Source organism: Salmo salar, chromosome ssa06, assembly GCF_905237065.1.
Source record: "Salmo salar chromosome ssa06, Ssal_v3.1, whole genome shotgun sequence".
NCBI lineage: Eukaryota > Metazoa > Chordata > Actinopteri > Salmoniformes > Salmonidae > Salmo > Salmo salar.
Genome location: NC_059447.1, coordinates 61342977 through 61359149, shown reverse-complemented (window position 1 = coordinate 61359149; position 16173 = coordinate 61342977). Strand labels below are relative to the sequence as shown.

Sequence of the window (16173 nt, the reverse complement as noted above, 5' to 3'; positions counted from 1 at the left end):
GAGGGTGGGTAGTGAGAGCATCTTGTCCAGACCCTCTTAAAATGCTTCCATCTGGCTGTCGTTGTGCCGATGAGTGTCGCAGTCCCTTGGCAGGCAGGGCCACATTCCCATGTCCCTGGTCTTGTATCTGATCCAGGATGAGCCAGGGGGAATGGGGGCTGCTGCCTGCCTGCCTGCCTTCCTTCCGCTGTGGAGGGAGAGCTGGCCCTTGAAATGAGCGTCATGTTCCAAAACCCTGTGGTAGATTGTGGGAGGGAGGCTGAGTGTGGGTACAATTGACTGTGGAAGTGTGAGTCATGACTAGAACAGCATGGCTGCCTGTGTCTGTGACCCTTCAACCCTGAATCTAGTCTTTGTCACCAGGGGACGGGACGCTGAGAGTGTGGGATGTGAAGACAGGGAGGTGCAGGCTGGCCATCCCAGCCCACAAGGCAGAGATCCTCAGCTGTGACTGGTGCAAATACGATCAGGTACCGAGGTACTTTACTGCAGTACAGCCCCCCACTGTTAAAACCTCAACCCAAAACGTTTAATTTGACGCTTGGAAGCAGGAGTTTATGAAGTGGACCTAAAGACATTTAGGTTTAAAATGCCAACACTTCAAACATGAATAAAACCCATCCTGAGATTGAGAACAGAGATACTGTACAATCACCTCTGCCATATACTAGCCTCACTGCCATTGTTATTAATGATATTGCATATTTATATGTGAGAAGACCTCTATAGGTTGTAAAAGGTCTTGTCTCAGCATTTCTTGCCATAAAGATTAATATGAATTTCCCCTAATTATAATGACAGTTAATACAGGCCTGTGATAGTACAGTATGTACGTTTGGGATACTTGTTTAACCCACTCTGTCTGGGCTGTCCTCAGAATGTGATCGTAACCGGAGCAGTGGACTGTAGCCTGTGTGTGTGGGACTTACGGAATGTCCGGCAGCCTCTGTCACGCCTACTAGGCCATTCCTACGCCATACGAAGAGTAAAGGTAATGTAGCATTCCTTCTCACCCATACACCATACTAGGGCTGGGCGGTAAACCGTATCTTACTATATACCGGTGTTGATGCACGGACTGGTTTGGATTTTTACTCAACCTTACGTAACGGTTTTTCAATATTTGGTTTGTTAGTTTCAAGTTTTAATGTCACATGCACAAGTACAGTGAAAGGCCTTTCTTGCAAACTCAATACCCAACAATGGGATAATCAATAACAATGTATTACTAGAAAAAAACACACAAGAAATAGGAATAGGAAATATGAAATACACAAAGTTAGTAAGTAAGCAAGCATACTAAATACAGGAAATGTTGAAAAAGTCAGATCCAATACCATATTTACATGTGCAGGGATACTGGAGTGATGAAGGTAGATATGTATAGGGGTAAGGTGGCTAGGCAACAATATATAAGATAAAACAGAGTAGCAGCAGCTTGTACGTGAGTGGGTGTGTAGAGTCAGTATAAATGTACAGTTGAAGTCGGATGTTTACATACACCTTAGCCAAATACATTTAAACTCCGTTTTTCCTGACATTTAATCCTAGTAAAAATGTCCTGTCTTAAGTCAGTTAGGATCACCACTTTATTTTAAGAATGTGAAATGTCAGAATAATAGTAGAGAGAATGATTTATTTCAGCTTTTATTTCTTTCATCACATTCCCAGTGGGTCAGAAGTTTACATACACTCAATTAGAATTTGGTAGCATTGCCTTTAAATTGTTTAACTTGGGTCAAACGTTTCGGTTAGCCTTCCACAAGTTTCCCACAATAAGTTGGGTGAATTTTGGCCCATTCCTCCTGACAGAGCTGGTGTAACTGAGTCAGGTTTGTAGGCCTCCTTGCTCACACACGCTTTTTCAGTTCTGCCCACAAATGTTCTATAGGTTTGAGTTCAGGGCTTTGTGATGGCCACTCCAATACCTTGACTTTGTTGTCCTTAAGCCATTTTGCCACAACTTTGGACGTATGCTTGGGGTCATTGTCCATTTGGAAGACCCATTTGCGACCAAGCTTTAACTTCCTGATTGATGACTTGAGATGTTGCTTCAATATATCCACATAATTTTCCTCCCTCATGATGCCATCTATTTTGTGAAGTGCACCAGTCCCTCCTGCAGCAAAGCAGCCCCACAACATGATGCTGCCACCCCCGTACTTCACGGTTGGAATGGTGTTCTTCGGCTTGCAAGCCTCCCCTTTTTCCTCTTAACATAACGATGGTCATTATGGCCAAAAAGTTCTATTTTTGTTTCATCAGACCAGAGGACATTTCTCCAAAAAGTACGATCTTTGTCCCCATGTGCAGTTGCAAACCGTAGTCTGGCTTTTTTATGGCAGTTTTGGAGCGGTGCTTCTTCCTTGCTGATCGGCCTTTCAGGTTATGTCGATATAGGACTCATTTTACTGTGGATATAGATACTTTTGTACCTGTTTCCTCCAGCATCTTCACACGGTCCTTTGCTGTTGTTCTGGGATTGATTTGCACTTTTCACACCAAAGTACGTTCATCTCTAGGTGACAGAACGCGTCTCCTTCCTGAGCGGTATGACGGCTCTGTGGTCCCATGGTGTTTATACTTGCGTACTATTGTTTGTACAGATGAACATGGTACCTTCAGGAATTTGGAAAATGCTCCCAAGGATGAACAAGACTTGTGGAGGTCTACGATTTTTTTCTGAGGTCTTGGCTGATTTCTTTTGATTTTCCCATGATGTCAAGCAAAGAGGCACTGAGTTTGAAGGTAGGCCTTGAAATACATCCACAGGTACACCTCCAATTGACTCAAATGATGTCAATTAGCCTATCAGAAGCTTCTAAAGCTATGACATCATTTTCTGGAATTTTCCATGCTGTTTAAATGCACAGTCAACTTAGTGTATGTAAACTTCTGACCCACTGGAATTGTGATACAGTGAATTATAAGTGAAATAATCTGTCTGTAAACAATTGTTGGAAAATGTATTGTGTCATGCACAAAGTAGATGTCCTAACCGACTTGCCAAAACTATAGTTTGCTAACAAGAAATTTGTGGATTGGTTGAAAAACGAGTTTTAATGACTCCAACCTAAGTGTATGTAAACTTCCGACTTCAACTGTAGGTGCATAATATGTGTGAGTGAGTAAATGAGTGAGTGACTGTGTCGGTGTGTAGGGCCATGTGAGTGTGCACAGAGACAGTGCAAACATTGAAATCAGTTGTATTGCTTTGGGATAGAAGCTGTTCAAGAGTCTGTTGGTGTCAGACTTGAAGCACCGGTACCTCTTGCCGTGTGGCAGCAAAGAAAATAGTCTAAGGCTTTGACGATTTTCCGGGCCTTCTTTTCACACCGCCTGATATAGAGGTCCTGGATGGCAGGGAGCTCGGCCCCAGTGATTCACTGGGCTGTCCGCACAACCCTCTGTAGCGCCATGCGATCGTAGGCAGTGCTATTGCCATACCAAGCAGTGATGCAGCCAGTCAATATGCTCTCAATGGTACAGCTGTAGAACCTTTTCAAGATTTGAGGGCCTATGCCAAACTTTTTCAACCTCCTGAGGGGGAAGAGGAACTGTCGCGCCTTCTTCACAAATGTCTGTGTATGTTTGGACAAATTTGTACATCATTTTTTACCCCTTTTTCCTCCCCAATTTCGTGACACTTCTTGACACACTGCTCGCTTAATCCGGAAGCCAGCCGCACCAATTTGACGGATGAAACACCGTACAACTGGCGACACGAGTCACCGGCCCGCCACAAGGAGTCGCTAGAGCGCGATGGGACAAGGACATCCCGTCCGGCCAAACACTCCGCTAACCCGGACAACGCTGGGCCAATTGTGTGCCGCCTCATGGGTCTCCCGGTCGTGGCCGGCTGCAACACAGCCCGGGATGGAACCCGGGTCTGTAGTGACGCCTCTAGCACTGCGATGCAGAGCCTTAGACCTCTGTGCCACTCGGGAGGCACTTGTTTGGACCATTTTAAGTCTTTAGTGATTTGGACACCGAGGAACTTGATGCTGTTAAATGTATGAATATAATAACTGAGTGAAACTCGTAAAAAATTATGGCAATCGTCTGTTCTTACCGCCAGTAAGAGACCGCTAACAGACTGCTAGCTGAATGTGCGCACAATGCACTTTTTTTGCAATGAATCTTGCTTGCGATGCAATGCTGGTGCTGGTGCCAAAAGCACGGTAGAAATTGGCACAATGCTCCTGGTGGTGAAGTAAGAAACTGCCATTGAATCTATTGAAAATACTTGGTCATAGATAGGTCGTTTGTTTAGCAACAAAACTGACGCGTGCGCAACTATGGGGCAAAACAGACAGGTTTGGCTTAGACTGTTGACAACATGTAAACTTTATTTTGTTTCCAAATGTTTATTGAGAACAAATACATTTGCACAATTAGCTCTTGTTGTCTCTCAAATACGTTGTTACAGTTGTTGATTAGCTAGCTTGCAAAGTTGAGCCATGTAAGCATTGCCATGACATCAGTCAAAACACCTCAAAACAAGACATGGTATCAATAACAAGATAAAACTAGCTGAAACGAGCCACCTACAATTCCCCACATGGCAGCTTCTTGTCATTGTTGCTAGCTTACGATTCAGAATCGTAACAAAGCATGGCTTCTGTCCCCATCAACGCATGCGCATCATTTTCGTGACATTGTCAGACAACTCGTCTATAGAGGACAATAATTATGATAAAGGAAAAGTGACTTTTTCGCAAAATAGAGGCATAGAAAGACAAAACAGATGTGGTACGGTGTGGAAACGATAACACATGAGTGAAGGAAATGCAGAAATAGATAAATGCAAAAAAAGTATTTGTGGTTGAAGTTTGATTGAACATTGTTTTACAATCAGAAGAGAGAAAGCCCCATTAAAAACACTTAGAATGTATTTGTTGCCACCCCAGGGTCACGCACTACTTACAAAGCATATTTAGAACAGATAAAATACTGTCATACCGTCAAAAATGAGAAAAATATAATGATATTATATTTTGGCCATATCATCCAGCCCTACACCATCCTCTCAGTTCCACGAAAAGGCTTTTCCACTGTGTTAAATTATGTTAGCAAATTGCCAGCTGTTGGAAGCAGGAAACAGCTCAGCAATACTCGACAGCACAGATTCCCTGCCTTACCTGCCTGCCTAGCAACCTGTTCTGGAAAGATGGTTCTGGTGTGATCAAAGCACTTAGCTGAATGGAGTTAACAAGCACAGTACAGTACGGTCTGATGGGATCCTTGGCAGCTTTGCAGTACACTGGCCCTGCTCACAAGTCCTGCTGTGGTGACAGCTATAGATTTTTTTTGTCTCCTCCATGATCTGTTTAATGGATTTTGAGAGAAAGGTGGTGGGTTGGATGCTTGGATGGGTCGGTCGGCGGGCCCTAGCTACCATGTCCAGTCTAACAACCACCAATTAGTCAGATTAAACAGAATTGACTTCACCCAGCAGGTTTCTAGACCTCATCGGCCCTCATCACATGATCCATGTGATTCTCACTCCTCTTAACAATGGGGAATCACCCTGCCACACACTTTAACATCACATAATCAGCTAGAGCTAGCTACAACACTATCAGTTGGAAGTCCAGTGTTTTCAGGACAGATTTTTAGCATGCGTGGGTAATCAATAGATGCAAGGTGTTCGTAGTGGACCTCATCTTGAGATTTCCAGTGTGTTTGTAAAATCTGCCATCAGGTATAGATTTTCTTAAGGCAGCAAGTCAATGTGATGTTACAAATATAGCATATCAGCAAGTCTGCGAGGACACTGAAAAGAGTGCTCAAAGTAAATGAAAAAGTGCTTGGCAAATCCCTTGTGCTTTTACATATTGGAAAGGTAATATACTGTAGATACGAGCAGAGATTTGATTGCTTTCATTTAACAACATCAAAGCCCAAACTTAAAGATGTGTAAAGGTAAAAGTGTTTAGTCATGGTTGTGTGTGTGCCAGCCAATTTCCCCCTCACCAGGGTGACCACGTGTCCCGGATTGTGTGGGACAGTCCCGCATTTTGGCCCTTTGACCTGCAACCAAACAATCACGTCTCGCATTTTATCAACAAATTAAAACACTAATTTACAAAGAAAGGTCGATTTGACCCTTGTTTTAGTCAGACTCCCCATTAATTTGATGAGAATTGACTTTCCAACCTGTTTCTTTTGCAGTCATGTTGCGCTTATGACAAGATATACACGCAGTGGCCAGTGTATTAGGTATACCTATCTAGTACCGGGTCAGACCCCCCTTTGCCTCTAGAACAGCCTGAATTCTTTGGGGCATGGAAACATTGCTAAAATTTGTATCAAGGGAGCTAACGTGTGCCAGGAAAACATTCCCCACACCATTACACCACTGCCACCAGCCTGTACCATTGACACCAGGCTGGATGGGTCCATGGATTCATTTAGCTTACGCCAAATCCTGACTCTGCCATCAGCATGACGCAGCAAGAACTGGGATTCGTCGGACCAGGCGGTGTCAGAGGAAGGCCCTAAAAGACTCCAGTCACCCTGGTCATAGACTGTTCTCTCTGCTACCGCATGGCAAGCTGAACCAGAGTGCCAAGTCTACGTCCAAAAGACTTCTTAACAGCTTCTACCCCCAAGCCATAAGACTCCTGAACAGCTAATCAAATGGCTACCCAGATTATTTGCATAGTCACTTTAACTCTACCTACATGTACATATTACCTCAATTACCTCGACCAACCAGTGGCCCCGCACATTGACTCTTTACCGGTACCACCTGTGTATAGCCTTGCTACTGTTATTTTACTGCTGCTGTTTAATTATTTGTTAATTGTATTTTTTATTTATCTATTTTTTACTTAACCAACAATGCAGTTAAGAAAAATAAGTGTTAAGGGCTTGTAAGTAAGCATTTCACTGTTAGGTCTACACCTATTGTATTCGGTGCATGTGACAAATACAATTTAGATTTTGATTTGATTTATTTTTCCACTCCTCAATTGTCCAGTGTTGGTGATCGCCTGCCCACTGGAGCCGCTTCTTCTTGTTTTTAGCTGATAGAAGTGGAACCCCGTGTGGTTGTCTGCTGCAAAGGAATGACGCGTTGTGCTTTCCGAGAGGCGGTTCTGCATGCAACTGTTGTACTGCGCTGTTATTTTCCTGTTTGTGACCTGCCTGTTAGCTTGCACAATTCTTGCCCTTCTCCTTCGACCGCTCATCAACAAGCTGTTTTCGCCCACAGGACTGCCGCTGACTGGATGTTTTTTGTTTGTCGCACCATTCTCAGTAAACCCTAGACACTGTCGTGCGTGAAAAGCCCAGGTGGCCGGACGTTTCTGAGATACTGGAAACAGCGCGCATGGCACCGACGATCATTCCACGCTCAGGTCACTCGTTTGGCCATTTCTAATGTTCAATGGAACAGTAACTGAATGACGCGATGCCTGTCTGCCTGCTTTGTGTAGCAAGCCACAGCCACGTTACTCACTGTCTGTAGGAACAAACCATTTTCGTGAACGGGCTGATGTACCTAATAAACTGTATCATAAGGATGTGGTACTGGTGACGTAAAATACTTCTCCAATCGTTGTTGAGATCTGATATTCTGCGCAGAGCAAGTCGAGACGTAGGCCAATGTTATATCGTCAGCCAATCACATTTGTCAAATCCTTTTGGGCTAAATTTCAGCTGAACTTGAAGAGGACAGTTAACTACTTACAAAAAGCATGCTTGTAACAAAGAGCTATAAAAGTAAGTAAATAGCTGTTTTAGACTGAAATATATAAGGTAATTCAGCTAAACTTGTGAGGCTCTCCGTGCTCATTAGTTGCTCATTCAACACTTAATGTCGTTTTTAGAAGTCTCCTTTCCTAACTGTTGTACATTCCCAGAGACCAACCAGAAATGTTTCCTTTGCCAAATATTCCCATATTTTCATAAAATCTTTCGTTTCTGCATAACCAAATTTTGCGCAAGGCAGTAGAGTAGGCTAATTGTCCTTCGATCAGCTTGCTCAATGCAGCGGGAGAGGGATTTTTGTGTGTGTATTTTTATTCATGTAGGCTACACTGTCCGGCGAATGTACTGCAAAATCATTCCGTTGTCCCGCATTTTAGTATTTTAAATGTGGTCACCCTATCCCTCAGCTGTTAATAAAAAATGTAACTGTCAAATTTTGCAAGTTTATATTGTATTCTTATGGCTTTTCCCACAGTTCTCTCCATTCAACCAGACCGTGTTGGCCTCATGTTCCTATGACTTCACAGTCAGGTAAGACATTCTAATCATGATTCTGTAAATCTTGTTCAGCTTGTAATGCAAACTGAGCAATAATATCCCACTGTGCATGAACAATGTTTAAAGACAAACGCCACAAACAAGATTTCATTTGTGAAACCTTTACTAAAACTCATTGGAGTCAGTGAAGCTTGATCACTAGATACTGTTTCCTGGAAGAAGGGCAATCTCCTTGAATTATTTAAAAGAATTGACCTCCAGGAACACTCGTGTTTGAGAGGTCTGTAGAAAGATGTGTAAAATATACATGCAAGCAATGGAAATACCAACCACAATCGTACTATGTTGAGTAGGGTCATAAAATCTGTAATTTCAAGGTAGACTGGTTTATTTTTATTTGGCAATGCGTATTCTCCGTCTCAGAGTTTGAATATGTGAGCCTAATTCCCAAACAATGCCGTTAGTCAAGGGAGTGTTGTTTAGTGTCATGCATCCACCAACAGACATCTCTAGCACCGACAACATGACCCATAAATCACTTTTGTGTACGCTGTCGTATATTAGAATCATTCCTTGAGACAGAATTAACATCATCCTATGCTGTCCTGTACTGAGATCCTATTCTATTCCTCCAGTCTTTTTTTCAATATGGAGCCAATTTGTTTTCAGCACTTTTATTTCCATGACTGTTCAAATCTTGTTTTCTCATGGCTCTCTCGTCTCTCTGCAGCAGACATATGGTGAACAATATGTTTGGAACATCGAATCGCAATAAAATCACAGTATCGAATCACAATACGTATAGAATCGTGAGAATCACAATACATATCGTATCAGCACCTAAGTATCGTGAGGTCCCTGGCAATTCCCAGCGCTATTGTCTTGTATCTCTACAAGTTCTATTGTCACATACACTGCATAGGTGCAGTGAAATGTGTTGTTTTACAGGGTCACCAATCGTAGTGTGACACCCTGGAGCAAAGTAGGGTTAAGTGCCTTCCTCAAGGGCACATCGACAGACCTTGTCGGCTCAGGTATTCAAACCAGCAACCTTTCGGTTACTGGCCCAACGCTCTAACTGCTTGGCTACTTGGCGCTGTTTACAGTGCAGTGTGCAGTGTTCAGTGGGCTGGTTGGCTGCTGAGGTTTGGACCAGCACCAACCTGAATTTTATTGATTTGGCCTGGGGCAAGACTGCCTTGGTTAGTTCAGGCAGATTACTGCGGTGGTGTATTTCATTAGAAACTATCGCTAACTACACAGAGACATTTTATGCGACACCAGTCTTCTTCATGCCCCTCCAAGGCCAGCCTCATCTTGTTGTTTGAAGTCCGAAATCGAGTCAATTGCTTTCATGTGAAAAAAATAAACACTATTTTTTTTTAAATGTTATTCTTGGTGTTGGATCAACACAGTTTTTCTCTCTCTCTGACTGTTGGAAACCTGGTCTCTTTGTTGACAACTTGGTTGCATCTGTCTGACAGAAAGGTATGCCATGTTATGCAAGTACCCTTAGGTAAAACATAAGTAACACACTTGCCACTGATCGGGCTTACAAAAGAAAAACTTCCCACCAAGGAATGAGTCATTTTTGGGAGGTTTTCTTCAGCGTGCCATCACTGGATTACTGTCATACTGTTTGCTGAAGGCCTACCTGAACTATCTATCTCTGTTCTAGCTGCTGTTCACTCTTCACTTCCCTTGACTTGGCTTTTTGTTTCCGATGTCACGTGAAAGTCAGTGGCTATGGGAAAGCCCCTCTCTATATATTTTACAACACCTTGTCCCACACTGGTGCCTCTGTGCTCTTATAGGCCTAGACACACAGAGCAGGATCATGAGTCTCTCACTGAATTTCAGCCTCAAGACTTGAGAAGTGTAACTTGGTCATAAAAAAGGTTTGATTTTTACATTCTCTCATCTCAAGAGGTTATAAAAAAAGTGCCTATTAAGTGTCACATAAAGTAACAGTAACAGAGTTGACGATTTCTTCTGAAATCAGCCATGAATCCCCTTTTGACAGCGGGAATGGAAGCTTATTGTGTGCAACGGGAAGTGGAAATTGAATGCAAGCTTCACAAAACATTTTTTAAGTTCCCTTAAATTTTCATTTTATTTAACTAGGCAAGTCAGTTAATAACATATTCTTATTTACAATGACGGCCTAGGAACAGTGGGTTATCTGCCTTGTTCAGGGGCAGAACAACAGATTTTTACCTTGTCAGCTCGGGGATTCCATCCAGCAACCTTTCGGTTACTTGCCCAACGCTCTAACCACGAGGCTACCTGCCGCCCCATTGAGGGACAGACGTAAATGAATCACTAATCACATGAAATAAATAATAATCTTCACAAATTACTTTGTCAAAGCAACAAAATAACTAAGGCTTTACAATGATGATGAAACTTGGAGAAATTTTGGGATTTAAAATCTTCCTAGAAGTGACACATGGTTGGGGGACATGTCAAAATGCAGAATTTTGGCACTTTACCAAGCATTTATTTATATTAAACATCTGATTTATAGAATTTTCCATATGGTCTATATTAAAAGGCACTTCATTTAATATAAGTCTTTTAAAATTCAATATTGGTGCACAATTTCTACCTAAAATATCAAAAGGCACTGTTTTCATGTAACAACCCAATTATGTTGTGCTGGCCTGTACACGTGTGGGAGAAATTAGCAGTTATCATTCAGATTTATATATGATATGGGTTACTGAACGGATATTTAACCAGAATTGTCAGTGCATCTCAAGCCCACGTTAGCCTACAGAGCTAATAGGCTAAGTCTATGTACATATGGCTGAGTAAACTCATAGATCAATACTGTTTTTAATGTGGAGCGTGTTTAGCCATGGGGTTGTCATATTCCGTGAAGAAACCAGATAATTATTTCTAGCACTGCACTGCATCGATCACCTATGCTTTAAAGGTAATTAACGGAAATGATTTTCCTTAGATCGTCATGGCACTGCTGAACAAAAGGTTTGTTTTCCTATAGATAAAAAAATACGGCCAGGCCTTGTGTGTCATGCATGTACTGTCCATTCATTACAGGCATGGGACTGGGTTGAGGCGATGGCACCTGTTGTAACATAGACCTCATCCCAGGCCTCTGTTTACTCACTCCAAGTTACGTTTGGTTGTCTTTAGAATTCTACCAGGTCCTGGTGTTTACATGAGATTAGGTGTCCTTTTTGATTCACAGCGCAAGGTGAGGTTGGGTTGCCATGGTGGGCTCTGTTCATTCAGGAGTGTTGGGACTGAAGGTAAACGATGCGCTGGCCGCTGCCACCTGTTATTGTAGGGCTAATTAGAGCAGGATATTGCCTCACCTCAATTAGCCTGAACGCTGGCTGGGTATTGTGGGAGGAACGAGAAGGAGAGCCATCTACAGTACCTGAGCTAGAGCACATCGCCACTGGGCCTGGATCTGACTAACTGTTTGTTCCCACAGAAACGTACTGAGTGTGACTTATGGAGATGGATCGTGTTGTATTTTGAGTCCTACTGACACTACTCTCTTGAAGTGAATGGGGTGGTACACCTGCTCATCAAACATTTCATTCCAAAATCATGGGCATTAATATGGAGTTGGCCCCCTACCTGCTGCTATAACAGCCTCCACTCTTCTGGGAAGGCTTTCCATTAGATGCTGGAACATTGCTGCAGGGACCTGCTTCACTTCAGCCACAAGAGCATTAGTGAAGTCGGGCACTGATGTTGGGCGATTAGGCCTGGCTCGCAGTCAGCATTCCAATTCATCCCAAAAGTTTTCGATGGGGTTAAGGTCAGGGTTCTGTGCAGGCCAATCAAGTTCTTCCACACGGATCTCGACAAACCATTTCTGTATGGACCTCGCTTTGTGCACAGGGGCATTGTCATGCTGAAACAGGAAAGGGCCTTCCGCAAACTGTTGCCACAAAGTTGGAAGCACAGAATCGTCTAGAATGTCTTGTATACTGTAGCGTTAAGATTTCCCTTCATTGGAATTAAGGGGCCTAGCCAAAACCATGAAAATCAGCCCCAGACCATTATTCCTTCTCAACCAAACTTTACAGTTTGCAGTATGCATTCGGGCAGGTAACATTCTCCTGGCATCCGCCAAACCCAGATTTGTCCGTCTGACTGCCAGATGGTGAAGCATGATTCATCACTCCAGAGTCCAATGGCGGCGAGCTTTATACCACTCCAGCCGACGCTTGGTATTGTGCATAGTGATCTTATGCTTGTGTGCGGCTGCTTGGCCATGGAAACCCATTTCATGAACAGTTCTTGTGCTGACGTTGCTTGCAGAGGCAGTTTGGAATTCGGTAGTAAGTGTTGCAACTGAGGACAGACGATTTTTCAGCACTCGGCGGTCCCGTTCTATGAGCTTGTCTGGCCTACCACTTCGCGTCTGAGCCGTTGTTGCTCCTAGACGTTTCCACTTCACAATAATAGCACTTACAGTTGACCGTTGCAGCTCTAGCAGGGCAGAAATTTTACAAACCGACTTGTTGGAATAGTGGCATCCTATGACGGTGCAATGTTGAAAGTCACTGAGCTCTTTAGTAATGTTTGTCTATGGAGATTGCATGGCTGTGTGCTCAATTTTATACACCTGTCAGAAACGGGTGTGGCTGAAATAGCCGAATCCACTAATTTGAAGGCATGTCCACGTACTTTTGAAAATATATGGTACATACTGTAGACACTAATAAGGGGAAGCCTTGTTCTCTTTGTGGATTTGTTTTATTCTTCTGTTGAACACCGATATATGTCATTTAGACTAGAGAACACTCAACACATATTTTATTTTCCCAGGCTAATTTCCGAGTTTGTTTTCATCATCTGCATTGCTTTCGCAAACCTCTTATTTCCTTTTGACTCTAATGCTCTACATGGATCTTTTCTTGAATGCAATCCTACCTTTTAACATCCAATGGGCTCCAGACCCACAATGCAGTTGCAGTATGGGAGAGGCCTATTGCGGATTGACACTAACTGCTCTCCTTCTATAATAACTCTAAATGACTGACTCCCCTGGCACACATAAATAGGCCCAGAATATTTTTCAAAAGAAATCATTTAATTACATTTGCTAAGTGGATCAGTCTGGCGCGCGCTGCGTCAGGGCTTTGAGCCATCGCCCCGGCCGTCAGAAGGGGGAAAGGGGGGAGAAACGGCATTTCAATTAGTGGGATTGCCTCATGTTGTGTTGGGCTGCGTCTGCTTCCACAGGCTCTGGGACTACTCCAGGACCGAGCAGCCGCTGCTGGAGACACTGGAGCACCACTCAGAGTTCGTCTGTGGCCTGGACTTCAATCTGCAAATCCCCAACCAGGTCTGTCTCAGTATTGTCTAACTATTATCTCACTGGCCCATGTATTTATCTCAGCCACAGGGCTCAGCCATTGGACCCAACCTCTGCGGGAAAAAATCGCTACTAGGGGTTCCGATACAGCGACATAACACCACAGTGGACACTTACCCCTGCGGGTCCAGCACGTTCACTTAGAGAAAAACACTACTTCTGCCTTTTCCTGAGGTATATGTTGTACTGAAGAAAAGCGTTGCATAGAGTAAATGTATCCTTATAAAGTCCACTGCAATGCTGTTCTATCTATCTATTGGTCTGCATTACAGTAGCCAGCATCCATGAATTCAATTCTCCAGTCACATTCTCCCTCACAAAGTGTTTGATATCAGTCCAGCTATCAATCTAGCTGAGGAGCCATATAATTGAAAACGTCACTCTCACTTCTTCTTATTCCTACCCCGTACCTAGCCTCTACTGTTGCGTCTCTCATGGCTGTTTACATTGTTCAGCCTGAGAGGACTGGAAAATTGACTGATAGGATGTAATACGCTCTATTGTAAAGGCTAGTCATTACTGGGGATGTCATTTTTCATATGACGCTGATAGCCTTCCTGTGTTATTCTCTGGAAAAAAACTGTCACGCACAATTTGGCATAAACACGACTGTGGGTATACAGTGTCCATGGAGCCTGGGTATCTACACACACATACACACATCGAACAAACACACCCACATTCCAACTTTCAAAGTTGACCAGTAAACTACCAGAATGTTGGTATCTTTCAAGGATTTGATGTAATCTATCACAAGACATCTAGTGGCCCTTTAGGGTACTTCAGATGATCACAGGTGTCTAATAATATCTGGTCCTCTGTGTGGCTTTATCACCTATGAAATAATTAAATAAGAAAACATTTAAATAAAGAATGACAAAGCTGTAAAACATTATCATATATCTCTATATCTATCTATCTATATCTATATATATATATATATATACACACACACACACACACACACACTACCGTTCAAAAGTGTGGGGTCATTTATACATATACTTGTTTTTGAAATAAAAACACATTTTTTTGTACATTAAAATAACATACAATTGATCAGAAATACAGTGTAGACATTGTTAATGTTGTAAATGACTATTGTAGCTGGAAACGGCTGATTTTTTTATTAGGTATCTACATAGGCGTACAGAGGCCCATCAGCAACCATCACTCCTGTGTTCCAATGGCACGTTGTATTAGCTAATCCAGGTTTATCATTTTAAAAGGCTAATTGATCATTAGAAAACCCGTTTGCAATTATGTTAGCACAGCTGAAAACTGTTGTCCTGATTAAAGAAGCAATAAAACTGGCCTTCTTTAGACTAGTTGAGTATCTGGAGCATTTCGATTGCAGGCTCAAAATGGCCAGAAACAAAGCACTTTCTTCTGAAACTCGTCAGTCTATTCTTGTTCTGAGAAATGAAGGCTATTCCATGCAAGCAATTGCCAAGAAACACTAAGTTGACTGTGCCTTTAAACAGCTTGGAAAATTCCAGAAAATGATGTCATGGCTTTAGAAGCATCTGATAGGCTAATTGACAACATTTGAGTCAATTGGAGGTGTACCTGCGGATGTATTTCAAGGCCTACCTTCAAACTCAGTGCATCTTTGCTTGACATTATGGGAAAATCAAAAGAAATCAGCCAAGACCTCAGAAAAAATTGTAGACCTCCACAAGTCTGGTTCATACTTCGGAGCAATTTCCAAACACCTGAAGGTACCACGTTCATCTGTACAAACAATAGTACGCAAGTATAAACATCATGGGACCACGCAGCCGTCATACTGCTCAGAAAGGAGATGCGTTCTGTCTCCTAGAGATGAACATACTTTGGTGCAAAAAGTTTAAATCAATCCCAAAACAACAGCAAAGGACCTTGTGAAGATGCTGGAGGAAACAGGTACAAAAGTATCTATATCCACAGTAAAACGAGTCCTATATCGGCATAACCTGAAAGGCCGATCAGCAAGGAAGAAGCCACTGCTCCAAAACTGCCAAAATAAAGCCACACTACGGTTTGCAACTGCACATGGGGACAAAGATCGTACTTTTTGGTGAATGTCCTCTGGTCTGATGAAACAAAAAAAGAACTGTTTGGCCATAATGACCATCGTTATGTTAAGAGGAAAAAGGGGGAGACTTGCAAGCCGAAGAACACCATCCCAACTGTGAAACACGGGGGTGGCAGCATCATGTTGTGGGGGTGCTTTGCTGCAGGAGGGACTGGTGCACTTCACAAAATAGATGGCATCATGAGGGAGGAAAATTATGTGGATATATTGAAGCAACATCTCAAGTCATCAGTCAGGAAGTTAAAGCTTGGTCGCAAATGAGTCTTCCAAATGAACAATGACCCCAAGCATACTTCCAAAGTTGTGGCAAAATGGCTTAAGGACAACAAAGTCAAGGTAATGGAGTGGCCATCACAAAGCCCCGACATCAATCCTATAGAAAATGTGTGGGCAGAACTGAAAAAGTGCGTGCGAGCAAAGAGGCCTACAAACCTGACTCAGTTACACCAGCTCTGTCAGGAGTAATGGACCAAAATTCACCCAACTTATTGTGGGAAGCTTGTGGAAGGCTACCTGAAAC

General features: G+C 42.9%; 1 protein-coding gene across 1 annotated transcript in view; it reads left to right on the top strand.

Annotated features, from left to right (window-relative positions):
• The window catches only part of pex7 (peroxisomal biogenesis factor 7), a 30365-nt gene that overhangs the window by 9063 nt on the left and 5129 nt on the right, over nucleotides 1–16173 (top strand). The window contains exons 6-9 of the mRNA XM_014205106.2: nucleotides 364–470; nucleotides 878–991; nucleotides 8192–8247; nucleotides 13444–13546. Of these exons, the coding sequence (XP_014060581.2) occupies nucleotides 364–470; nucleotides 878–991; nucleotides 8192–8247; nucleotides 13444–13546 (380 nt within the window). The remainder of the gene's footprint in view (nucleotides 1–363; nucleotides 471–877; nucleotides 992–8191; nucleotides 8248–13443; nucleotides 13547–16173) is intronic.